General features: G+C 41.0%; 1 protein-coding gene across 3 annotated transcripts in view; it reads right to left on the reverse strand.

The window, feature by feature from the left end:
- Nucleotides 1–26,769, reverse strand: part of IGF2BP2 (insulin like growth factor 2 mRNA binding protein 2) — a 164,432-nt gene that overhangs the window by 40,129 nt on the left and 97,534 nt on the right. For 2 of the 3 annotated variants that reach the window (XM_021069998.1, XM_021069997.1), the window contains exons 3-4: nucleotides 1,975–2,023; nucleotides 946–997 (exon numbers count right to left, since the gene is read on the reverse strand). In XM_021069998.1, the coding sequence (XP_020925657.1) occupies nucleotides 946–997; nucleotides 1,975–2,023 (101 nt within the window). Of the gene's footprint in view, nucleotides 1–945; nucleotides 998–1,974; nucleotides 2,024–3,061; nucleotides 5,280–26,769 lie in introns of those variants that run through there. The other variant, XM_005670057.3, reaches the window with a different exon arrangement.

Below are 26,769 nucleotides of genomic sequence, written 5' to 3' on the forward strand. Positions count from 1 at the left end.
AAATGAGAAAACAGATTTCTCCATTATTTTCCCTAAGTGAATTTTAACAATTCCTTGAGATTATGTGTCACTCCATTGTCTATAAATATTTATACAGGTTCTCTCTGTGTGACACAACTACTCAGTGAAATATGAAGGGTAAATTTATTCTCATTTTACACATGCAGAACTAAGCCAGTAAGGTTAAGTGACTTTTATAAGGGCTCACAGTCAGTAAGTGACTGAATCACATTATGCTTTCTAGGTCAATGCAAAAATAATCTTATATCACATGTTACTGCCTGTCCTATCAGGAGCTTGGAATCTACTTTTCTGGGACTCTTAAAGAGCTACCTAAGATATCAGCTTCAGGTACCTTTTTTTTCTTTAAAACCATAGCATTTCATATTTTAGAAGATTAAAAAAAAGGGTGGCAGGAAAAAGAATATGTATTTTCTGGGCATTTATAACACCGTTCCTAAGACAGAGGCTTTCAAATGAGTACACACAAAAATTACTCAGGAGTGCTTGCCTAAAATACAGATTCATAACGTCTTTCCCCAAAGAGTCTGACTTTGTAGGTCTGTCTATGGTAAGACCTAGGAATCTGCATTTTCAAAAGGATGTCAGGCAATTCCTACTCCTTGAGAAACACTCATTAGGGATCTTTTGTTCTTAGCCAGGAAGAGGAAGAGGAAAGCTGTTAGTAGTGTAAATCCAGTTACTTCCAAGTAAATTAAGCTTATCCCACCCTGACAGCATTTGTCCAGTGCTTGCAGAGTATAAGAAAAATAGCCTGAAAACCATTCTTTGAAAAAATATAGAGCTTTCTCACATATAGTTAGTTGGGAAGCTTGCTTCAAAGGAAACTAAACTTATTATTTGTCCTTGGATTTGACTCAACCTATAAGAAATAACAGGTAACATTCCTCTCAAAATTCAATAGGCTAATTTCTTCACTATTACCTTGTTCCACATTCTCCACTGTCCCATACTGAGCCAAAAGTCCATCCAATACCTGAAAAAGAAGCTTCATTGTCAGAATTTTAGGTCTTCCACTAAAAGAGCCAGAACTGAGTAAGTGTACAGGACTTTCATTTGCTCACTGGCTCCCAAGTAATCTGTTCACTGAGGAGATGGTCACGTTTCTGAGTGTTAGTAATTGTTAACAATCACAGTCATCGTGATTGTTGGAAACCACCTGCTGCTTTTGTAATGAGAAGCAGAATAAAGTACAAAGATCACTTCTCTTTCATGGAAGATTTAACCATTCTTCCTTCAGTTTTTCTTTAGGGAAGCTCCTTATTTTAAAAAGCAATGAGATATAGATATGTTCAAACTTTTTCACAATAAAAAAATTTTTTAAGGTAATGAAAATGTTAGACAAAAACATTATTTCCTTTAAGGCTATTCTGGTTTTGTTTGGGTTGGGGAACATGGGGCAGTATGTTTTTAAATAATGCAATAAGGCCACTCCTCCTATTCTATCTTACTGTATTTTAAGATAACAATCTTGTAAGAAGTTTTACAACTCTGAAAACACACCTTAACTGTTATTCATAGCAACTAATTCAAAATAAACAAAAAACCTGCTCGAACTAACAAAGAACCTGCTAGTCTTATTGGTTTTCCATTTATGTTATTTTCCCCCAAATCCTAATTTGGAAAAGCAAAAATCTCTTTAAAAATCATGGGTTAAAATCAGAAGCCAGGTATACACTTTGTTTCAGAGTCTTTCTGTTGGTGCTCAGTGCAGGAGAAGGCAGAATATGAGGAATCAGAGTACGTGCCCTGCACGATGAAAGGGGCAAATCCAAGACTCCAAACTCAGGGCAGACCATGTACATTAGGACAACAAAGAAGGGAAGCCTGAGGAGCTCTCATTCCTAAGTGTGAGAGGGAACTCTTAACGAAGGGAGAAAATGCCCTGTGAACCCATTAAAATAAAATGAGGACAGAGAGCAGGAAGATAAAACAGAAATGACATTGGCCTACCTCCCACTGCAGGTGAGGAGGGATGTTTCGAATCTGAATTTTCCTGCTCCTGTAAAAAATAAAAACAGACACAACAAACAGGCATAAGACTGAGTTTTGAGTTCACTTTCTCACTAAGGCATCAGCAAGGGATTTCAATTGTGAATCAAGAACATCTTGTTTTAAGCCATTCGTCAGTTTCTCCCTTTGTTGGTATTTGTTTTATCTGTTTAGGTGCTTCTATATCGGGTGTGTATATGTTAATGACTGTAATATCCTCTTCTTGTACTGATCCTTTTATCATCATATAATATCTTACTGTATAGCACAGGGAATTATACTCAACATTTTGTAGTAATCTATTATGGAATATAATCTCACCACCCCCTGCAAATCCCAAACTAAATCACTGTGCTGTATACCTGAAACTACTGTAATATTGTAAATCAATTCTACCCAATAAAAATAAATAAAAGAAAGAAAAAAATAGCACCTTGTTTTAAGGTTTTCAATTACTTGGAAGAAAAAAATAAAGAATAAATCCAAGACGTCTGAACAAACTAAAGAAACAGCTTAGATGCAAATCTGCCTTTTCAATTTCCTACCAAAGTAGTTAGAATTTAAATTTCCATACATATTCTTATTTTAGAATTATCCCCTTCCTCTTCAAAATGCATAGTCCTGCAACCCGACAGGTACCTAGACTCAAACACGAGAAGTGGAGTCATATACACAGCAGGCTTAAACAAGATATGACACAACAAAGCAAAGCTTCCTTTAAAAAATACATTTTTATTTCTGAATAGGTAACACAGTCCTAATTCAAACATTCGTACACTTTAAAAAGGTTTACCATGAAAAGTCTTACTCATTGCTTGTGTAACCTTCAGTTTCTTTATGCAGTAAATAAAATATAAATGCTTATATTCCCCCCTCTTCTTACAGAACTATTTCCATATTCTATACACTCAATGCATCTTGTTTTTCCTTTGTTTTGTTTACCTAAAAGTAATGTTCTGGAGATCTTTATGCATTGGTAGATAGAGAGCATCCTCATTCTATCTGATGCTACGTGGATGTATCAAAGTACACTTAACCCATCCCCTACCTATTGATGGACATTTGGGCCTTCTCTTGCCTTTTTATTCAGAAGATTTTTCTCTTTTTTCCAAGACATCCTGCTGGTCTGATACCTTTGAGTGATTTAGATTGTTTCTTGTTTTTACTTAAGCACTAAAATTAGATAGAAAAAAAGAATAGAAATATAAAGATAAGACTTTTTCTATCTTTGGAGACCATATTAGATCCTGGAAAGAAAACACAAATCAGCATTTAAATATTAGAGAGGTCATTTCAGTGGAAAAGCTTGGCATTGAAATCCCATAAATATCCCCTTAGGCTGTTGTAAGAGAAGGAATGTGGTGGCCAAAGTGTACCCCTGTTACTTTTCCTCTCCTTCTTGTGTCAGAGGTACAAAATAGTTGCTATACACAGCCACACACTTCTCCCTGGCTTTAATCCAGGCAACAGCCCCAGAAAGAAATGTTACAATTCATGCAGAAAGAAAAAAGGAGAGAGACACAGAGAGAAGTACACAGAGGAAACGACAAACATACCGTAAAGGAAGTGAGGGGCTCCTGTTTTCTCAGATTATTTTTATAGAATAAAAGGGGGCCTTCCCTTTGTTCTAGATCCTATATATTATTTCTATTTTGTCATATTAAAAAAAAACGAGAATGTATTCATGCTTTACCAGGGCTGTTGACATGACTATATAAGCCATGCTGTAAAACCTCTAACTCTGTGTTAGGATAAGAAGGAAGAAAAAAGAACCAAGAGCTAATTTCTACTTCTGTGCTATGAAGGCTCTTTCCTGGACACTGCCTTTGGCAAGAGTTCATAATAAAACTGCTGACAACACCCCCATACAGTGGCTACATGGAATGCTCCACAGAGGATGTCACAAGCTTAACTATTTATAGAAAAGGCATCATAGTTTGCAAGAAAATTGAGTATTTCTAAAGAAAAATATTTTTGTTATCTCCAAGTACAAACATTGACGCCAACTGCTAACAAAGAATTTACTGACAGAAATCATATTGGAAGAAACTTGTGCAAGGACATAAAGATTTGAATAAAGACAGATACTGCTGCATTGTTACGACAAAGAATACAAATAATCTAAATATCCAGCAGCAAGAAGATGAGTAAGTAAATCATAGCACAGCCATGATATGCAACATTATACAGCTGTTAAAAAGAATGAAGTAGACTTATGTCCCTTGTCATAGGATACTCTCCAAGGCATAATGCTATGAGAGCTAATTACAGATTAAGTTAATCCTGTTTTTTAGGATCATAAAACAGAACTATATATCATTATTTACATATATATATGTAAATGCATACAAAAAGGTAGCTACAAACATTTGGTTGGTAAAATGGGACACATTCTTTTAATTTTAGCTACTTCTGTCTTTTTTTTTTTTTTTTAATGAGACTGCATTCATGTCTTACTTGCTTTATTAATTTACTTTTTGGCTGTGCCCGTGGCATGTGGAAGTTCCTGGGCAGGGACTAAACTTGCACCACAGTAGTAACCAGAGCTATGGCAGTGTCAACATCTGATCCTTAACCTGCTGAGCCACCAGAGAACTCATTTTTTTTCTTACTTGCTTTAAAAAATTTAACAATTAAAAGCTCCCTACTAGGCTGCTTTCATTAATAGATACAATTTATCTTTTAAAAGTACCCTGGAACCTACTTAAAAAAATAAACAAAAAACACCTCACTTTCTCCATAATTAGGTTAGGTATCCTTGAAATCTTACTTAACAGAGTATTTATTTACTTGGCAAACCCCTTTGTTCATAATGTATAAATAATCAAACTCTGCCCAGTCCAGATGATCCCATGTCCTAACTAAATGGGCCTAAAACAGTGATGCTTCCCTGTAACATCCTGTAAGGATCACACATCAGGCAAGTCAGTTGAGCAACTGGAAGGTTCGTTAAGCAGGATTCTAGGAGAAATCATCTCTAGAAAGCTAGTGTGCTGCATCTCTAATCTTAGACCAGAATGGAAAGAAAGAAAGAAAAAGAATTGAGAACTGAACGGGGTAAAAAGAGATCACTGCAGCAGAACCCACTCAGCTGGAGCTCAGTCAGGTCATCTGGGAGGGAGGACATCCTGAGAGACTGTCTTTTAGAAGCAGGAGAGATGAGGATCTTTGGCATCATCTGGATACCATGCTTTCTTTTTTTTACTCAATGAATTTTATTACATTTATAGTTGTACAGCTACTATCACAACCCAATTTTATAGCATTTCCACCCCAAATCCCCAGCCCACCCCCCCACGCCCCAACCCTGTTTCCTTTGCAAACCGTAAGTTTTTCAAGGTCTGTGAGTCAGTATCCGTTCTGCAAAGAAGTTCACTGTGTCCTTTTTTTTTAGATTCCACATGTAAGTGATAGCATATGACACTGCTGTCTCACTGTCTGACTAACTTCACTTAGCATGGTAATTTCTAGGTCCATCCATGTTGCTGCAAATGCCATTATCTCTTTCCTTTTATGGCTGAGTAATATTCCATTGTGTGTATGTACCACATCTTCTTGATCCACTCCTCTGTGGGTAGAGGTTTAGGTTGTTTCCATGTCTTGGCTATTGTATACAGTGCTGCAATGAACACTGGAATACATGTATCTTTTTGAGTCATGCTTTTCTCTGGATAGATGCCCAGGAGTTGGACTGCTGGATCAAACGGTAGTTCTATTTTTAGTTCTCTGCAGACTTTCCATACTTTTTTCCACAGTGGTTGCACCAATTTACAATCCCACCAACAGTGTAATAGGATTCCCTTTTCTCCATACCCTCTCCAGCATTTATTGTGCATAGACTTTTTGATGACGGCCATTCTGCTTGGTAGAAGGTGGTACCTCATGGTAGTTTTGATTTGCATTTCTCTAATAATTGGTGATGCTGAACATCTTTTTGTGTATTTTTTGGCCATCTGTATATCTTCTTTGGAAAAATGTCTGTTTAGATCTTTTGCCCATTTTTTGATGGGGTTGTTTTATTTTTTTGTATTGAGCTGTAGGAGGTGTTTATGAATCTTGGAGATTAATCTCTTGTCAGCTGCTTCATTTGCAAATATTTGCTTCCATTCTGTGGGTTAACACAGTGTTTTCTTGTCAGGGAACCCAGGATGCCTGTCCCCTTCTCCCCTGGGAGTGACGCTGGTGTGCCTTTCAAAACCCAGTTCACACCTGCAGACAATTCCAGGGCATCTCCAGGCAGAATGATTTCTACACACTCTTTAGCTTTTATAACAGCTCTCTCTTTGCTATAATTATTTATCTGCTGGCGCTGTCCCCTCACTGGATGGAGATTTCCTCAAGGACAGGCTTCTTGTTTACTAGTTTCCTGTCCAGCAAGGGGCCAAGTGCAGAGCAGAAAAGGAGAACATGGAACTCCAGGGATGGGAAAGGCACTCCTATTGCTGGCTGTAGTCTATTTATGACTCAAACCTTCTTGATTCCACAAGGACGGCATAGGCTGTCCTTTCCTCCTTGGCCAGGTAGTGAAGGGAAGACGGAAGAGTTCTCTCCCTGCTTTCCTTTAGAGAAGAAATCCAGTGTTGGGCTCAGTCTTGAACAACGACTGTGGCTCTTTCTCCTTTTGAAATCCATAAAAGTGTGCTCTGCTTGAAAACAAGCCAAATTTACACAACTCAGGAAAGAGGTTATAAGAAAAGAATTCTTCCTCTTGAAAAAGGATTATCTCACAATTCTTTTATTTTAGGAAAACAATCAAGCTCTCTAAATATACATAACTGACATCTCTTCTCCTCACTGCCTAGCACATTACAGCCGGCTCCTATTGGTCTGTGGACTGTCCGTCTTCCAACTCCCCCTCTCCCATCCATCCCACACTTGGCCGCCAGTGACTTTCTAAGACATAAATATGACCAGTTACTTCTGCATTTTTTGAATGATTTACTATCACCACATCCAAATTCCATGTCATGCCCCTGTTACTGCTCCTTTCCCCATCTTTCAAAACTTTAAACTTTCTTGCCCCACCAAACTGCTCTAATTTCAGGCTCTTACCCTTCCCTTTCACCCAAAACAAATTGCCACACCTGTAATTTATATGCGTGCCAGGTCTGAGCCTTCAACATGCTGTGTACCTTAAAAACAAGAGTAAACAAAGGCAGTAAGAAACATGAATTTAAAAAAAAAAAATTTTTTTTTTTTTTGTCTTTTTAGGGCCACACCTGCAGCATATGGAAATTCCCAGGCTAGGGTCGATTTGGAGGTGCAGCTGCCAGCCTGTGCCACAGCCACAGCAACGAGGGATCTGAGCTGTTTTCAACCTACACCACGGCTCACAGCAACGCTGGATCCTTAACCCACTGAGTGAGGCTAGGGACTGGACCCGCATCCTCGTGGATACTAGTCAGATTCTTAACCTGCTGAACGCCCAACATGATTTTTTTTTTTTTAATTTAACTGAAAGTCAAGTACAGAGTACCCTTTAACACAGATACACAGGCTCTTTTCCCAAGGCTTTAGAATTCAAGAGCTCGTAATTTCCCACTTTCATATTCAAGTAAGCTAAGTGTGTTAGGTGGAAAAGGACAAGGAGCTCTACACATCCAGGAAAAGAATAAAGCCTTATACCCATCCTTCTTGGCTGGGGACCTGGCCAATTTGATGGATTCTACATTCTGGTTAATCGGTGACAATAGTATACACACATGTAGACTCTCAAATCTTAAACAAAATAACAACCCCAGCTCATCTAACTCAAATTTAGTTGATGGTTTCTAAGGCTCTTCAACATATAATTGCCTCAGGGTACTTTTTATGAATATGTTATCTTTGTACCACAGATGTCCAGAGGAAATAGAAGGCTTTGAGTGAATTCCAGATAAACTAGATGTCCATTGTTATGACTTTTAAGGACGTGGTAGAAATTATTTTGTATGGTAGAATCCGTTGCTTTAAATAGCTGGGAGATCAGCTAGGGAAATACAATCATATTTACTTGTCAAAGAATCTCTATGATCTTGAAGAATAACCCTAAACCTGTGTGTGTGTGTATAATGCCTGTTTACATGTGAGGAGGATAATAATATAGTTTCTAGGCATATGGTCAATCAACCACAAACCTGCTAAGTCACCTTGGGAAGACTAACCCAAGCCTTGACCATTGTGGGAAGAAAATTAACCTATATTGCGGAAACCCAGCTCACAGGATCGCAGATTCCACTTGACAATTAACTGAGCTAAGGATTGGAGGATCTCTGGAAAAACTGTGGGCAAGCAGCAAAGGAAGCAAAAAAGGTCCTATAGGAGAGTCCTTTAGGGGGCAATGAGAGTCTATCCAACTGGGTCCTGTCTGTTTCTACAGCAATTCTGAGCTCTATCAGATGACACATGGTTCTCATCTTGGAGGGAAATCAAAGCACCACAGAATGTACATTATCTAGGGGCAGGGGTGCTAACTGACTCCTAGGACACTGACAGAGTCAAGACAAACCACCAGAGCTCCTGGCCACACTGCCTCTTCCAGTGCTACAGTCAGATTCCCTTGCATCCCATGCCCTCATTAGTATGTGTTTGTGGAGGCACTTTATCTCCTTCCCCATTCCTCATTAGTTCTGAGAGTTCCCCTTAAAATTTCTGGACATTCTGTACAAGGGACATCCTGTGCCAAAGTGAACTAGGACCTAGGGCTAGCAATTAAGTAAGGGAAGCAAATGAATCACCAGAGACAGCCAAGTCCAATCTTCTACCCTACACCCAACTACCCAACTGTCTTTTGAAGTTCTTTCTCTCTCCATCTCTCTCTCATACACACAACCAGTACAGGAAATGACTAAAAGTCAGTAAAACAAACTGTTAAGTCACTCTGTTACAAAATTATTAAGAACAACTGCCTCTGCCTCTATGGAATCTAAAATAAATGTAGTATAGCAATTATTAGAAAAACAAGTGCTTTCAACATAAAAAGCATTGAAAAATGAAAAAGAGTTTTGGTTTTTTTTTTTTTTAGGGAGAAAAAACACGTGATCAGAGTAAAGTCCTTGTGAATATTAGCAGTGTTACAGGCCAAATAATAAAAGGATTAAATAAGATATTATTGTGGTGCCCTGTTGCAAATGGTTTTGAGCCAGGAGAACTGCAGTTATGAATCCAGTAAATTCCCTTGCTCTATAAACTCACACCCACAAAACCATAAACCCCCAAGTGGCCCTAATGCACTCATGCTTCCCGAGGAATGAGAGACAGGCTCTCTTGGAAGTCTACTGCTTGAATGTCACAGAAAAGAAATCAGTGCTTATAACAAACAATAGTCTGAGACTTTGTAACTTATTTACCTCTGAGCCCATCAATGAGGCCTTGAATCTTTAAGGGGTTGCCAACACAATTCCAGATTTCCCTTTTGAGGAAAACATCAGGGATTCTTAATTGTTCTTGAAAGAGGTAGGAGAAAAGAGAAAAGTCAGCAGGCTACTTAGATGATAACCTGATGTTTGTGATTAGTTCAGGCTGCCACTCCTGGGCAAGATGGTGAAGGAGTTTTCCTCCTAGGTTGAGTACAATGAGTACAAATTACATAAGTGACCACTGAGTTTGATGCCAACTGCAGGATTCTACAAATCTTTTAGAAAGGGGTATATGTGGAAGGATAAAACTATCTCCTGGTAAAAGGAATCAGGCTGCCTGACTACAGATTGAAACCACCATACATTATTCCAGTGAAGTAGATAATCAAATTCCTCAGAGATTCAGTATTTTTGCTCTTTAAAAAAGAAGTCAGTATTGAACATTTCTCTTTTTTGATTCAATTCAGTAAAAGGGGGTGCTCCTTTTACCCAAGCAGTGGTAAATAGAAAAAATAGCTGACTCGAGGAAGACTGAAAATCTAAATACTTATTTGGGGGAAATATACTTTCCTTGTCAAAGACATCTTTAGTAAATTAAAATAAAAACAAAAAACTTGACATAAGAAAACTGTGACTAGTCTAATCAAAATTTGCATTGGAGTTCCCCTGTAGCACATTGGAAACGAATCTGGCTAGGAACCATGAAGTTGCGGGTTTAATCCCTGGCCTAGCTCAGTGGGTTAAGGATCTGGCATTGCCATGAGCTGCGGTGTAGGTTGCAGATGTGGCTCAGACCCTGCGTTGCTGTGGCTGTGGTGTAGCCAGAGGCTGTATCTCTGATTTGACCCCTAGCCTGGAATCTCCATATGCCATGGGTACGGCCCTAAAAAGCAAAAAAAAAAAAAATTTGTGTACAAATTTCCTATACATGATATTGTCTTTTCCATTCACCATACCCCTCCATAACTCATTTTATGATAATACAGAAAAAGAAATAACACTTTTAGCTCTAGTTTTACAGAATTTTTCCATGGACTTCGTTGAACACTATCTTTTTACCGTCCTTCAAATTATTTTATTTGATGAAGTTTATTAAAGATTCAGAGATACACCCAACACATTCATTACAGTGTTTTTAGCAGGAAGCTTTCCCCAAACCATCACCACTATTACTTGTACTAATGCGTGCTAAGCATCCCATTTAAGCTTCACCACCTGCCTATGAAGTAGGGATTGCTATCCCTATTTTTCAGATACCTGTGAAGTGTTGAAAAGTCCCTTGTCCAGTCTCACAGCTGGGGAGCAGTATTTTTGACTTGTGGTTTGTAAATGTAAATCTTTACTCTGAAAATGTCACTTAGAACTGTCAAATCATCAATAACAAAATTTACATTTCATTTCAATGAATTTTGGACAAAATGTGCCACCTCAGGCAGATCCTAAGAAAACAAATCTTAGGAATAGATTTCTAGGTTTTCCTTCTCATTATCAACCTCATCGTAGACTGTGACCAAAAACATCTCCCCTAGGAAGGGTTACTTTAGAAATTTCACTATAGTGGCTTGCTCTTTGCTCCTCAAAAGAATTTACTTAAGATAAATGCCCTTCAGAGAGGGCCATAAAGGTATTAACTAGTGGACAGGGTCAGCTGACTCCTGGCTGACACTCAGCCTCTCCTGGCCCATGACTGGGAGGTGTGCATGCTTGCAAGCCTTTGCTTATTATCACTGGGCCCCATCAGGGCTGTGCTAAACTTCAAGGGGCAGGACAGAGTTTGAGAACCCTCCCCAAAATAAGGATTGCTGAGTGAAGAAGGGCGGTGTGAATCCCAGACAGATAGACAAAGTTCTCAGAAGGAAAGGGCATTCATGTATGCCTGAGTGCCTGAGTACAAACATACATTTGGATTCAGGAGGGTAAAATCTTGAGAGGTAAGACTGAGTCTGTGAGTGAAAGATCTCATTGCCAGCCTCCAGCTTTATAAGATCTGGACCAAGTAAGAACTGAAAGAATTTTACTGTACTGTGATAAAGATTCCAGTTAAGTTCTAGAGAAGTGGTTGCCCTTATAAGGCTCTCAATTCATTATCTGTATTTTTTTTTTTCTTTTCTCTTTGGCTTTTTAGGGCCACAGTTGTGGCATATGGAAGTTTCCAGGCTAGGGGCAAAGTGGAGCAACAGCTGCCAATCTACACCACAGCCACAGCAATGTGGGATCCAAGCTGTGTCTGTGACCTACACCATAGCTCATGGCAACACCGGATCCTTCACCCACTGAGTGGAAAGCCAGGGATCGAATCTGAATCCTCATGGATGCTAATCGGGTTTGTTTCTGCTGAGCCACAATGGGAACTTGTCATTATTTGTAATTATGACTAACGAGAGTAAAAACAAATATGTACACATATTTTGAACACAATAAAAAACATAAACTTGATACAAGTTACAACCTGAGTATATAAATGTTTTCCTGGTGCAGCAGAGGGTAAATACAAAATCAGCTTTGTAAAGGCAAGGGAGCCATGTGCCTAGGTACCCACAACTGTGCCATCCTTTTAACATTGCTTCAATTCATCTTCCCCAACAATTGTTTTCTTGAGTTCTCCAAACAGCACTCAAATCTGTCCATTTCCTTTCTTTTTACCTATGTCTTTTTCATTTTTCCCCTCCTCATATCAAGCAGCATCTGGAACAGAACAGGTGTTTAGCAATCACAAATTCACCAGGAGCATTTGCTGCTGACAGCTGGCTTCTTTTCCCTGGCCCACTCCATCCTGTGTCCTGTCTTCCAAGTATAAGAACACGTGCTTAGCGAAGATACTGATGGGTGGATCTTCAACCAAGCCAATTTCTTTCACTACAGTTTAGGCTGGAAAATGCAGAGGAAGATGTTTCTGACATAGCAGCCACTGCACAGGCTCCCTGTGATTGGATGTAATGACTCATATGGACATGGTGTTTCTTCCCTGAAGACAAGTACAATGGCATGCCTTGACATACTCAAAAGACAGTTTCACAATGAACAAAAATTCAAGCCAGAAGCTATGAGTCTTCAATGTCTGGGAATGAGTGACAAACCAACAGCCACTTCACTTCTGAAAAGATGGAACTATTTCCAGCAGTTATAGAGAACTTTAATCTTATTCATTATAGTCACGGTGATTAAGGAAAATTAAATTCATCTCTAATACAGCTCTAAATCCCAAGTAAAACAGAGAAAGGCAGGAGGGAGTTGGCCAAATCACAGAGTCCTCCTTTCTACAGGTACTTCTCCTTCCCCACACAGTGTAAAGCGAACAGCACTTGCCATCTCATCAGAAGGAACATTTCACCTGTTGAGGGTCAGGTGCTGCAAACAATCTAACCACACATACCCAACTGTTCTGACTGGAGGTTAAATACTGGACATTTTACCTGATTTGGGGGAATAAATGGTTTCTGAGGTTAAACCAAAAGCTCTTCCAAATTCACTTAACAAAATGTTCACTAAGCACCTACTATTTAGCTAAACATAGGTTTTAGGTTCTGGGGTACAGCAGTGAACAAAAAGAAAACATCCTCATGCTGCTTATATTCCATGGATATAAAAAAAAAAAAAAAGGCAATATTGACCTCAACGACCCTAGAACTCTCTAATTTCAACAGAACATACTTTACATGTTTAATGAAACGTGTACAGTTCAGTAAAGAATGTACTTTAGAGGGTTGGTCCCTTGATCCAAATCAATCCTCAAGGAATAAGCCTATTCCTGCCTTTTCCTAATTATATTTTTTGGTTTTAGCTAGACATGAATTCAGTATCTTTGGCGGGGAGGGTGTGCACTTAGGGCACGTGGAAGTTCCTGGGCCGGGAACTGAACCCACACCACAGCAGTGACATGAGCCACTGCAGTGAAAATGTTGGATCCTTAACCTGCTGTGCCACAAGGGATCTCCAACTAGGTATCTTTTAACACCTGTTTCTGCACAGTATCTCTGTAATTGTAGCTAGTAAAAAGCATCCATCACGCAAGTCCTTGTTTCTAAGCGCTGTGGGGAAGTTACTGTTGGGCAGGTGTTTCTGTGTATACAGCAGTGGGGCACCAGCACTGCCACAAGAGAAAGCTTTTCTTCCCACCCAGACCTGCCCTTAGCACTTAATCCCCTGAGATTTCCTCTGCTGCACAAAGGGGAGCTCTGGAGAAAATAAAAAGATCAGAGGAAAAGTTATCTATCAAAATTGGAAGAGGAATCAGAAAAAACTTTTCATACAACACCAATAAAAACAAAAAAGCACTTCCCAACATACAAAGAAAAACAAATCAATGAATGTCTTCACTATCTCATAAAGTGCTGATGTAAAAAGAAAGGACAATTATTAGCTCTTAGAGCTAATGCTACGTAATTTGAATACAATGAAACTCACTTTTTAAAACCTCAAACAGCCAGCCTTAAAAACAGATGATTTAAGATCTCTTTACATCAATTCTGAAATAAGACAAATTAGTAGGGAGATAACTCCAGATATACAAATTTGATTTGTAACCAATTTGGGAAGACTAGATTTTTGCACAGAGAAATTTTTCCAGTGGTGCTGATAGAAATGCAAGATTCCTGAGCTGTATCCTTCCTGAACTATGTACATCCTATCCCTACCCCTGCAGATGCACAGCTCTAACCTGGTGATGTATACACAACAGTCACTCAGTACATCTGATGGATCAGTGAATGTACATGACAGGGTTAACATCTCTGGCACTTACACACAGAATCCCTTCCAGCTGCTGATTCACACTCTCTTCTGAGTTCCCTGTCTTACAAAGACAGTAAACAGAGCATCTGTCTCAGTTGGTTCCTGACTTTTCATCACTTTCTCTCAAGCCAGCACCATTAGCTGGGTGGGCCCCAGAAGGACCTATCAATGGGATGTTGCAGCTAGGAGGCAACACCTGATGAGAATAAAGGAGAATAACCTACCCAGCTCAGCCGGGTGGTCCTGCTTCCAAAACTTCAAATTCCTTTTCCTCTCTCTCCTCCCTTCCCTGGATGCAGTGCAGGGTTGACCCCTACTTCCAGGACCCTGTCCCTTTCTTTGCCAGGAGCCAAGTCCTCAGCAGCAGGATTGAGGGAGGGAAGAGAGTTCAGCAGCTACCCTCCCCTTAGCTTCCATAAGCTCCTGCCCACCCCTCTCCTCTGTCCCTCACCAAGGAATTACGAGAAAGTACTCCAGAAACTACAGTGTACCCTATACATGGAGGCCTTAGGGTTATTTTGATAGAAGTATAGCACCCTCAAACTCCTTTTCCCAGCTTTGGTCCTGATATGCCCAGGAGAGCTGGTACTTGGTTTTCCTATGAAATATGAGTAAATCTGACCTCACCTGGTGAGTCACAATTAGACAATCAATTAGAAGGAACTGCAAGGAGCCAGCACTGAACTAGAAGAGAAACCACTGAAGTGATAAAGAATCACCTATGGATTCAGGCTTTAAAGGACCATTTCTGGATAATTTCAGAAGTTCAGAGGCTTATTCTTCTCCATTTAAGAGCACCTTGATTACTGTGCTCAAGTGAGAGTATTTTGTTCCTCAGTGGGAAATACAAATCTGTAATAGTCAAGCAGATACTTGTGGAAATGCAAACATGTTATTTACTAGCATCTATAAGCAAAACAAAAGCCCTGAATTTCTTACAGGAGAAACAAGGATCTAAGAAAAATATAAGTTTAAATATATTCCCTGGATTTTCTAATTTAGCAATTCTCCATACCTCTAATAAAACATTTTACTGGCTTGGCCTCAGGCTAGCAGTTGGAGACTCTGGGCCAATCATTTAACCTCCCTGGCTAATGCCTCAGATATGTGGCAGTTTTGACAAGATGACAGGCAGTTAAACAACCTTTTTTCCAAATCCAAGAGTTACTTCATTTTGGCAGCAAAAAAAAAAACTGTCACAAAAAAAAAGGTAGGGAGCGGAAAGAAGAGTGTCTCTATGGACCTCAGGCTACAGAGACTGAATTTAAAAAAAAAAAAAAAGTCATCCCAACAAATCTTGTGTTTAGTAAGGGCCACAATTTTTAACAACCTAATAATAGATAAGTTAGTTGATAGAGTCCATAGTATTTTATAACTAAATAGCTTACAATCCAAAAAAAAAAAAAAAAAAGTAGATTTGTAACTCTACCTGTATCACAACCCATTCCTACAGACACAATTTACCTCACTTCTTCCCTTTCCTATCTTACTGCAGAAAGCCTCATGTCTACACTTTGCCTACTGCCAGGGTTACTCTTGTATAATATCTGGTGTCTGGATTTTGAAGCTATAATGTTATTTCCTGAAATTTACTGAGAATGGAGGGTATGGCACAGCTAAGTGGGAGCATGTCCACTTTCTATAGGTGTGTATAGGTCTGGCATGGGACTGTGAATGAGAAGACTATACTTGTCTCCAAGGAATTCCATTCATGTCATAAACCACTAGATCAAAGCTTATGCTTCCACTACACAGAAACAGAACTCTGTCCCATAATCCAGATGCTGGTTAATTAGTATTGTAGTGATATTCTATTTGTTATTCCACCTTTGATCTAGACAGCTCTGTAAAGCCTATGTGTGTGTGTGTGTGTGTGTGTGTGTGTGTGTATTTGCTTTTTAGGGCCACACCCGCAGCATATGGAAGTTCCCAGGCTACGGGTCTAATCGGAGCTACAGCTGCAACCTACACCACAGCTCATTGTAACACCAGATCCTTAACCCACTGAGCAAGGCCAGGGATTGAACCTGCAACCTCATGGTTCCTAGTCGGATTCCTTTCTGCTGTGCCATGATGGAACTCCAAAATTCTTTTTTTTTTTTTTTTTTTTTTTTTGTCTTTTTGCCATTTCTTGGGCCACTCCCACAGCATATGGAGGTTCCCAGGCTAGGGGTTGAATTGGAGCTGTAGCCGCCGGCCTACGCCAGAGCCACAGCAACGAGGGATCAGAGCTGTCTTCAACCTACACCACGGCTCACAGTAACGCCGGATCATTAACCCACTGAGCAAGGCCAGGGATTGAACCCGCAACCTTATGGTTCTTAGTCGGATTCATTAACCACTGAGCCAGGACAGGAACTCCCCAAAATTCATATTTTTAAAATAACATGCTTTTAGCAGCAGGTGACAGAAATTTAAGACATGGTACATTTACTGGAAAATTGGCACTAGATAATTTACTAAGGCCTGTTCCAAATCCAGTGGTCCAGGTAACAAGTGAGTGAGACTTTAAAGGCAGAGGGATGGGAGGGGAGCTGGTGCACTGAGACATTAGGATGAAAAGTGTTTATATTACATGGAGTTCTAGTGATTTTTATATAGTGATTCTGTAGATCTCAGAAAACCTGGACACATATCTAACACTCAACAGGTTTCTTTAGGATAAATTCATTTTTTGGAATTAAGTTCTCCATGTTCTTTGTGCAAAGTTCACAAGGTATCAAAATAGAAAAACCATACTAGAAAATTTTTCCCTCTACACCTAATCTTCAGTCCCCCAGTTCTGATACCAGTTTAAAAAAATTATTCCAGAGTATTCTATACAAAAGCATATATGTATATAGTTGACCTCTGAACAACATGGGGTTAAGGACACTTACTTGCCCTCACCCTGTGCAGCTGAAAATCTGCATATAATTTTTGATCACTCCCAAACTACTATAGCCTACTGTTGACTAGAAGCCTTACTGATAACAAACTCATATTTTGTATGTTATATATACATATATACTATGCATTCATGACATGCCTAAATTTTCTTTTTTTTTTTTCTGGTATTTCTAGGCTACATGGTTCATCTATAAGAAATTGTCCCAAATTTCCAAAAATATTTCCAATGTATTTATTGAAAAAAAAATCCACATAGAATGGACCCATTCAGTCCAAACCCACGTTGTTCAAGGGTAAACTGTGTATTCTCTTTTCTCCCTCAAATATAAATGTTAGTGCTCTGTATATGCTTTTTTTTCGCTTGGAGAGGCATACGAAGTTCCCAGGCTAGGGGTCAAATTGGAGCCGTAGCTGCCAGCCTATACCACAGCCCCAGCAATGCAGGATCCGAGCCGCATCTGCAACCTACACCACAGCTGGCAGCAACACCGGATCCTTAACCTACTGAGTGAGGCCAGGGATGGGACCTGTGTTCTCATGGATTCTAGTCAGATTTGCTTCTACTGAGCCACAATGGGAACTCCTGTATCATTCTTTTTGACAGCTAAGTAACATTCAATTTTATGAATTACCAAAATTACTTGAACTGGTCACCTGGTTATCATATGGGCATACAATGTTTCTAAACTTTTGCTACTTCCAAAAAACCAAAAACATTGTAATGAGAAACTTGTCTACTTTTGCACATGTATGAGTATATCTTTGAAGATAAGCTCCTGGAAGTGGAATCACTGAGGGCCATGTTCTTGTAATGTCAACATACAAATGCAATATTATAGGAGTTCCTGTCATGGATCAGTGGTTAACAAACCCGACTAGTATCCATCAGAACATGGGTTCGATCCCTGGCCTTGCTCAGTGGGTTAAGGATACCGCATTGCTGTGAGCTGTGGTTTAGACCGCAGATGTGGCTCAGATCTCGAATTGCTGTGGCTGTGACGTAGGCTGGTGGCTACAGCTCCAATTTGACCCCTAACCTGGGAACCTCCATATGCTGTGAGTGCGGCCCTAAAAAAAAGACAAAAAAAAAAAACAAACCCCAAAACCAACAAAACAAAAAACAAACAAGTGCAATGCTGTTTCTCCACACATCTGAAAAGTTATCCAATTTTTGATTTCTGCCCATTCATAGGTGGAAAATACTATCTTTTTTGCATTTTAATTATGAATGAGGTTGACCGTATCTCACATGTTAAAGAATCTACCCATCCACCCTGGAAAACCCCAGAGAATTCTTCCCTGCTCTTCTGTATTCTGGCAGGTGTCTCTGGTTTGATTAACTTCATTCACTTCATTTACTTAACCATCTGAGCATTTACTATGTTGGACACTAGAGAGACAGGTGGAAAGCCTATTCCCCACATGAGGAGCTCACAGTCTGGTAGGAAGACAGCCAGTACACCCTGCATGCCCATGCTGCTGTGAGATAGGCCTGCACCATACTGGAGGGTACCGAGTGGCTGGAGAGACAGGAGGAGAATGTCTTCCTCAGGGAAGGTGATGCCTCAGCTGGGTCCCAAGCAGTCGGAGGGAGAGTGAGCCACATGAGCAAAGGCAAGGTAGAGAGTGCAGAAGGGTTTGGAGGACCTTTCAAGTTAAGAGAATGAGGTGACAAGGGCAGGGCAGCCAGAGCACTTGGTTTTGAGGGACGAGAGAATGCTTCCAGGGAGCACAGAGGCGATAAACTTTTCACCAAGACCCCAAAACTGGGAGACAACATAAAACAGAGCTATCACATTGCCTTCTTTTCAGAAGCTGTTTTCTTCTTAATTGACTCCCTTCCTCAGAGAAGACAGCCTTATGATTCTGAGAATTTGGGTGCAAGAATATATAATTCTATTCTTTCCTGTAGCTGTGTGTATCCCACCCCTGGAGCAGTCTACCGATAATTCCTTGCATCCTTTTCACATGGGGCTGCCAGGTCCACTTAACCAACAAATTGTGCTTCTTTAGCTGAAAATAAAAGCATCTTGCCAACTACCATCCTAATACTCTTCTGTTCCCAGCAGGTATTTACCACACCCCTTGAGAGTCTAACAGATAGATCTATTAAAAATAACAGTGTTGTAGGTTAGTGGAAGGTATGATTAAATAACACAATTGATTTTTTTTTTAATGAATGCACTAGAACTTTTCTCTTTAATTCACACGAACAATGCCTCCATCAAAGTAATGCCCTTAGAAGACTATTTATTTATTGTAATGATTCCTCTGACCAACACATTTTAAAAGTTCTTTTATTAATATTTTCTACAGCATCATTGGATAGAGTATTGATTTAACTTAGCTGCCTTTGGCCTGTGATGCAAATATGCTGTGTTAAATAAAACTGTCCCTCTTTTTCTTCCTTTTCCTCTTTCTATATACAACAGAAAATAAAACTCAGAGGACTCTCCTCTGCTTCTTTGAATAGCAAAGAGCTCTGCTCACTGGGGAGTAGGCTGTCTTAGTTTGTATTGAATGCCAGGACTTCTGGGCTGGCCACCATACCCGTGTCACCAACCAGCCTCATGAGGGATTCACCTCCCACCTTCCTTTTGGGGTGGTGGTGGAGGAAAGCAGTGCCAGGAAGAATAACGCCTTTGGCTGTCTCAAGTTCCCTGGTCTGGTTAAGGAGAGGGTATTTACTCAGGGGTATGGTGGTACGTGGGGAAGCCAACCCCATTAGTGTGGGCTGGTCATCAGAATGGGGACAAAGATACATTCTTCATTTCTAGACTGTGGCTGGTCAACATCAAGTGCCAGGATTAAAATTTCACCTTCACTGAGGGGTGGCTGTGCAGGCTGGCAAGGTCAGTGCTCCCACGGCCCTCAGCTAGTATCTTCTCCATCGCATTGACCTCAACCCACTGTTTACATCTCTGCTGCCCATGGAGTTCCCATCGTGGCTCAGTGATTAACGAATCCGACTAGGAACCATGAGGTTGCAGGTTTGCTCCCTGGCCTCGCTCAGTGGGTTAAGGATCCGGCGTTGCCATGAGCTGTGGTGTAGGTCGCAGACATGGCTCGGATCCTGAGTTGCTGTGGCTCTGGCGTAGGCCGGCGGCTACATCTCCTATTGGACCCCTGGCCTGGGAACCTCCTTATGCCTCGGGTGCGGCCCTAGAAAAGACAAAGGAAAGAAAAAAAAATCCCTGCTGCCCTGCTAGACTCTGCCTCTCTGCTGTGATTTGTTCATCCCACTATATAGCACTTTTCTTACACACAAGTGAACAATCAGCAGATATGGCTGCCCTTTTAAGCCCATGTAATTGGGCATCTCAATTCAAACTTGCTTTGGTCAGGGTAGGTCATCTGAATGTAAAAGGGCCACTCTGACCAGGATCCTTTCAGCCATTTGATGGCCATGGGGCTCTAAGAAAGAGCTCATTCCCTAAGTGCTTGAGACCCCAGTCTACTGGGAGGTCATGGACAGAAAGTTAGACAAGGCGGCAGGACTGCTGGGCACGGGGTCACCACCCAGATATGTGACTGAGGCAAGTTATTTCATTCCTCTGGAGCCAGATGGCCTCGTCCTACAATTCTCCTTAGTGTCAAGAGTTCTCCAGTCCTGCCTGTCGTCTTCCCTTTAAGGACAGTAGAGAAGCCTCCTGCTCCCACAGAAGTGTGTACAGGAATTAAGTTGTCCAGGCAAACAAACCTTTGAAGGAAGAATTTCTATGCTGCTGTGAATGGTTTACTCTGAGGACTCAGTGAGGTCTTAGAAATCTTCATTCAATGACACAGATAGATAGACAGACTTTAATCTGTGAGCCAAGAGAAATGGTTTATAAAGGCTAGAAGAAAAGAACCCCATGGCTAAGAACTTGTAAAAACATCTACCACAAACAAGAGTTCTAAGAGAAAGACTGTGAATCAGCAGGATCACAGGGAGGTAGAGAATGAGCTTTGAAATGGCAGAGAATTAACTGGCTAAAGGGCAAATGGTTGCAGAATGCCACTGCAGGAGGTGACACATAGGATCCAAGCAGTACCTGGAATCAACAGAGGACAACTAGACATAGTTTCATCCCAGGCCTGTGCCAATGGGACAGACTAGACTACCATACTAGCATTTTCCAGATGGGAAGCGGTACCACCGAGATTTCTTAGTTTAGAAAGCCAAAAAACCCAATCTTGGGAGGGAAAGAAGGAAGTGAGAGTGGGCAGGAATGACATTTTCCACTCCCTTCAAGGACAGTTCTGCACAAGCTACAAAGGCAAAGGCAGAATGTAGACAGAAGCCCACCCCCACAGTCTCTGCCTTCTAGGAACTCTAGCCAGCAGGCGAGGAAGACAGGTCAACAAAACCCACCACCCAAGGTACTATCAAGGATAAAACTGGTACACACTTTACCATTACAAAGCATTTTACATCATGTCACTTAATTCTCACACTGGTCAGTGGGCCAGAAGAAGATTTATGTAACTTGCCCAAGGCATCTCAGTTGTGATGCCATTTGACCAATTATAGGAATTTCACATACTATTGTAGGAACTATAAGAGAGAGTCTGAAGTCACAGAGGTTTCCAAGGACAATAATGCCCATAGGAGAGACAGGCACCATGCTGGTTGCTTTACCAACACCAACTCCAGTGCTTAAAAGAGACTCCAGTCCCACACTGACTCCTACTTGCTCTATAAACGAAGGTGGGATAAATACTAATTATTTCTACTTCGCAGCTAGGAAATCTAAGGTGAAGCCAAAAATGTAAACACAGTTCTGTCTGATGGCCAAGTCACTAGTCCTTTCATCCTGGCAGCTTTTAGGTGCCGCATGAAACAGAATTCCATGTAATGAGTGCAGGAGATGAGCAAATATAGCAACAAAAACAATGCATCGCATTACACTTAACTTCTTATATTTCTTTTTACAAGGAAAAATGCTCAGTCTGAGGCTGGCATTTGTTAACACCTCTCCAATACTAATGTTCCTCCCTCTTTTAAAAAATGGTAAGCTCAGAACCTTTCAACAAGTAACAGTAGCTAGAATTTAGTAACAACACATTGTTTTCAGTATATTTTGTTTTTATGGTTACTTTCTATTTATTGCAAATGGTACTTATTTTCCAATTATGGAAATAATATAGTTTCTTTTTAACGTAAACTTAGGTTAAGTTTTTTAAAGAGGGATAACTTTAAAAGACAACATTAAGTAGTTCAGAGTGCAGGTGGTGGAGACAGAGCAGAAAACATAAGCAGAACAGGAGGGCTGAAATTTAGAAATGCTGCTCTAAGTCATACTGGCCCTCAGAACGCAACTGCTTCTGCCCCGTTTTGAACTGGTGCTTCCTTGTGGCTTGAGTAAATGGGACAAGTATGTTCTCTGGAACCCTCAACTCTGAGGCCACAAGATTCCCAGCTGAGCATGTCCCAGCCATGATCTCTGGAACGAGCTACACTAATGAACACCACATATTCAGGCTGTCAGACAATTACGTGAACAGGTGTTAGGAGTGGATATTAACAGGTGTTTGACTTGGGCAGGGGTCAGAAAACTATGACTGGTGGGCTACGTCCAGCCCAAAGCCTGTTCTTGTAAGTAAAGTTTCATTGAAATGCTCTTGCTTGTTTATATATTGTCTACAGCTGCTTTCCCACTGCAATGGCAGAGACTACACAGACCACAAGGCCTAATATATTTACTCTCTGGCTTTTAAAAAAAAAGCAGCCAACCCTTGGACTGCAGAGGACAGACACTGAAATTGAGAAGATGTGAGTGTAGTTCAAGGGCCAGAGCAGTAACTCCGCCAGATATTAAGTCAGAAACTCCCTCTTGGAAATGGCAGATGGGTGGGAAGAAATCTGAGTGGAAAACTGAAGCAGGAAGAAGAGCAAAGCCATGATCAAAACTTGAGAAGCAGAGATGAAAAGGGGCAGGGGAGCAGCAGAGCTAACGCTCTTGGATCTTTTGGAGTCAAGAGCTTCCCCTTTGGTGGGCTATTCTGGGCCTCCCTGTCCTCCAAAGGGTTACTGCCCCTTGCAGCTTAAAGGAGCCATGTCTTTGGGAAACCAGGGGCCCAGTCATGCCTTGCCAGGTGGTATCACTATGAACCATGATGGGACTGTGATGGTCAGAGATGAAATTGGGTGGGGAGAGGAACTAACAGCTAGATTTGGGAAAGTGGAAACTGGGGAGACAGATGACTACCAAGTCATGACAACTGCAGAAGTCTTTTTTAAGAGGGCGAGGAGGCTGTATGAATAAAGTAGGCAGTGGGTGATAACTGCAGGCATCTGAGCAGGGCGGTCATTCCTACACCATTCATGAGGCAGAGACAGTGGGGTGTGACAAAGCTCTACAAAACCTTAAGATACTACTTATCTTTGACAATGTACAAAAGACAAAATGGATTGGGCTTACTAGAATAAAGGTGTTAATAAAGTGGCTATCACTAGCCGTGTGAAAGTCTGCTCCAGCCACAGGCTCAACAACACCTATGTCAGTGTTCGCTCATGTGCTCATCTGCATGGATGTTTCTATGGGTTAAACAGAAAGAGAGCAGTGATGACCCTGAAGTGACCAGCAGTGTTGACTGGGGAGTGAAGGCTGGGGTACAAAGAAGTGAGCTTTGGTAGAGACAAACGCAAATGAGAGAAGCAAGTTGGACTGGCTCCCAGGGCCACTGCTATATGTTTACACCTGGTGGGAGTGAGGGAGGGCCAAGTGTAGTTTTTGTTCATTTCCATAATGCAAATACTTCCACCATAGCTAATTTAAAGCTACTAAGGTGATGTCACCAGACAAAAGTTAGAAAGAGATGCCAACAGATGGCTCCTCCAACCAACCCCTGGAAATCCAGCACTTTGCCCCCAGCAGTTCTTACCCAGATGATGTGGGAGGATGCTGACAAGTCACTCGGAAGTCCTGCTGCTGAGCTACCCCTCCCACCCAAGTACCCAGGGACTGAAACCTTATAGCTGATATTCAAAAAAGGTTTTGGAAGAAACTCGATTTCAGATTTCAGAACAACTTCATTCTGCAGATAAGGAAACCGAGGCTCAGCACTTTAGAACTGCTCACCACTTCAGGCTACATGGCAAGGCTGGGATTATGCCGTGTATGACCAGAAACAAATTCTGAAAACAATGAGTGCCTAACTTTAGAGAGAAGAGGTAGTCCACAGTCAAGCCACATCAAAATGTAGCTGATACAGGGCTGGCAAATTACTCCCAGGGCTGCCTGGTCAAAGAAGAAAAAAGAAAGGTCACTAGGAAAGCCTCAAAGCTTTGTGTGTGTCTCTGTGAGTGTATGTGTGTACACAAGAGTGTGTGCATGTGAACAGGTAGATGTCACAAAGCATCAACTGCCACCTCCTGTGTGTTGTCAACAGGGCAAGAAACCCCAGGCATCTTATGTGATATAATAAAAAATTTCTATGTGAATTTTAACCAGTTAATGTCACATATGAAAGTAGTTCATGCTCTCTTCTCCTTCCAAGTGAAGTTTTTTCTTCTTACCCCTAAATTTTACTTATTTACTTATTTGTCTTTTTAGGGCCATACCCAAGGCATATGGAGGTTCTCAGACTAGGGGTCCAATCCAAGCTGTAGCTGCCTATGTAGCTGGCCTACGCCACAGCCACAGCAACTCAGGATCTGAGCCACATCTGCGACCTACACCACAGCTCACCACAGTGCCAGATCCTTAACCCACTGAGCAAGGCCAGGGATCAAACCTGCATCCTCATGGATGCTAGTCAGACTCATTAAACACTGAGCCATGATGGGAACCCCCTAAATTTTATTTTTGTGGTTAAAACTTTCAATTTTGCTACATGATCACCTTAGCAAATTGTACTGGAAATCAATACAACTGAAACCTCAAGCAGGTCGCTCCTGTACCTGTCCTGCTCCTTTCTGTCCTTTCTATCCGCTGCCCTCTTGTCTTCATTTGAAAAGACATGAATACCCACCAAGTTAAGTTCCCTTTGTCATCGAGACCAACAAACTCTGGGGCAATTCACCCATGTTAGTTTTTTCCTGACTCTTGCTTACAGAGAATGCTCCTTTGGCAAGTCAGGGCAGCTTTGTGGTCTGTGAGGCACTTTTCTTCTGGGTGGCAGATAATGCCTTCTATTTACCAACCATTCACTCTGCCTCCTTGGCAGCCCTTGGAAAGAAACTTCCAGGTGGCAGTGTTTGTTTACCCTCATTTTGTAGGGGGTGAAACTGAGGCACGAGAAGGAAACCACTGTCAGGACACGCTACAGGAGCAAGATACAAAATAAAAGCTTCATGGATTAGTTTTAAAAATTCAAGTGAATAAGGAGTTCCCTTGTGGTGCAGTGAGTTAAGGATCTGATGTCATTGCAGTGGCTCGGGTAGCTGCTGTGGTGTGGATTCATTCCCTGGCCTGGGACCTTCCTTTTTCATGCCATAGGCAGTGGCCAAAACAAACAAACAAAAACCCTAAAGTGACTGCAACAAGAACTGAATCACACCTTAGGACAGCACTGCCTTCCTTCACCTCTTTCTTCACACTTTCTTTACCAGCCAGCTGTGAAGTGAACCTCTATTGCAGAGCAACATTGGCAGATTTAAGTTTTCAATTGTGTGTCATTTTGTGCTTTTGGAGGAGGTATAGTGAGCTTGGAAATAGGCGATACAGTAGTTGAGTGGAGACAGGGAAGTAAAGTGAGAGCTTGTATGATCCAGGCTGAGATAATCAAAACTAAGAATAATTGATCTGATAGAAGCTGCACAGAGACTCCAGGAAATGACCCTCAGCTGTGCTCACAGCTCACTGGAAAATACAGGAATGGCTTCCTTACATCAGGTCTGGCAGGTGGAGAACTCCTGCCTGATACTGTATAATTATGTAAATACACAGACATACACACACATATAACATATACACATTGTTATACATAATTATGTAATTATAATTGAGTTACAAGAGCCTACCATATTAGGGTGTTTTCAAGACCAGATCTCATTACAAGGGAAAACTGTTAGCCATAAAAACATTGTTTTGTCTTGTCCCCAAAGGGCTATGTCACTTTGTCCTGCTTTTGCTAATTAAGAGTTGAAAATTGTTGAAATGTTTCTTGTTGGATACACTGCAGAGAAGACAATAAAATCTAGTGGAGGCTTTGAGAATTAGGATCCATGAGGTTTATGTGGGAAGGAGAAAGGCTTTGTGAGCTGTGGTGATGTTTATGATTCCATCAAATCTAGTCAGCCACAGCTCTCCTCCCCCCAACTAGAGCACAGTTAAAATTGTGCAAATAACCACATTTCTATCCTTTGGAAATGATAATATTGGGTCATATTTTCAACAGAACTCACTGCTTAGGTTCCATGGCTGCCTAAAATCAAAAGCTAATCAGTTAAAATTATCTTTGGAGGGTATTAGGACTGAGAATGACCTCAAGGAAATCGCTTCATCTCGAAAGGACACTGCACTCCAAAGAAGTGATTTGTCCAAAGACACATAGCAGGTTTGGGATAAGAAGCCACATCTTCTGAGTTTCAAGATTCCTGAATCTTCTCATCCCCATGTTTCTGTTGGCAGCATCCACCCCAGTCAATCCATAAGGAGACATGAACAAGCACTGGTATTCCAGGCACCATGCCAGACTGCTCAGGAGGATCCAAGGGTCTTTGATATGCCCAGCTCTTAATAGGCACTGAGGGCTGCAAGATGAATGACACAAAGTTTCTTCTCTGCTGGAGCTCCCAGACTAGTGAAGGCCACATGGGATTAAACAGACAAGTATAGAATGGGACAAAAACCATTCTATAAGAATGTATAAG

The sequence above is a fragment of the Sus scrofa genome, chromosome 13, assembly GCF_000003025.6.
Source record: "Sus scrofa isolate TJ Tabasco breed Duroc chromosome 13, Sscrofa11.1, whole genome shotgun sequence".
Lineage (NCBI taxonomy): Eukaryota > Metazoa > Chordata > Mammalia > Artiodactyla > Suidae > Sus > Sus scrofa.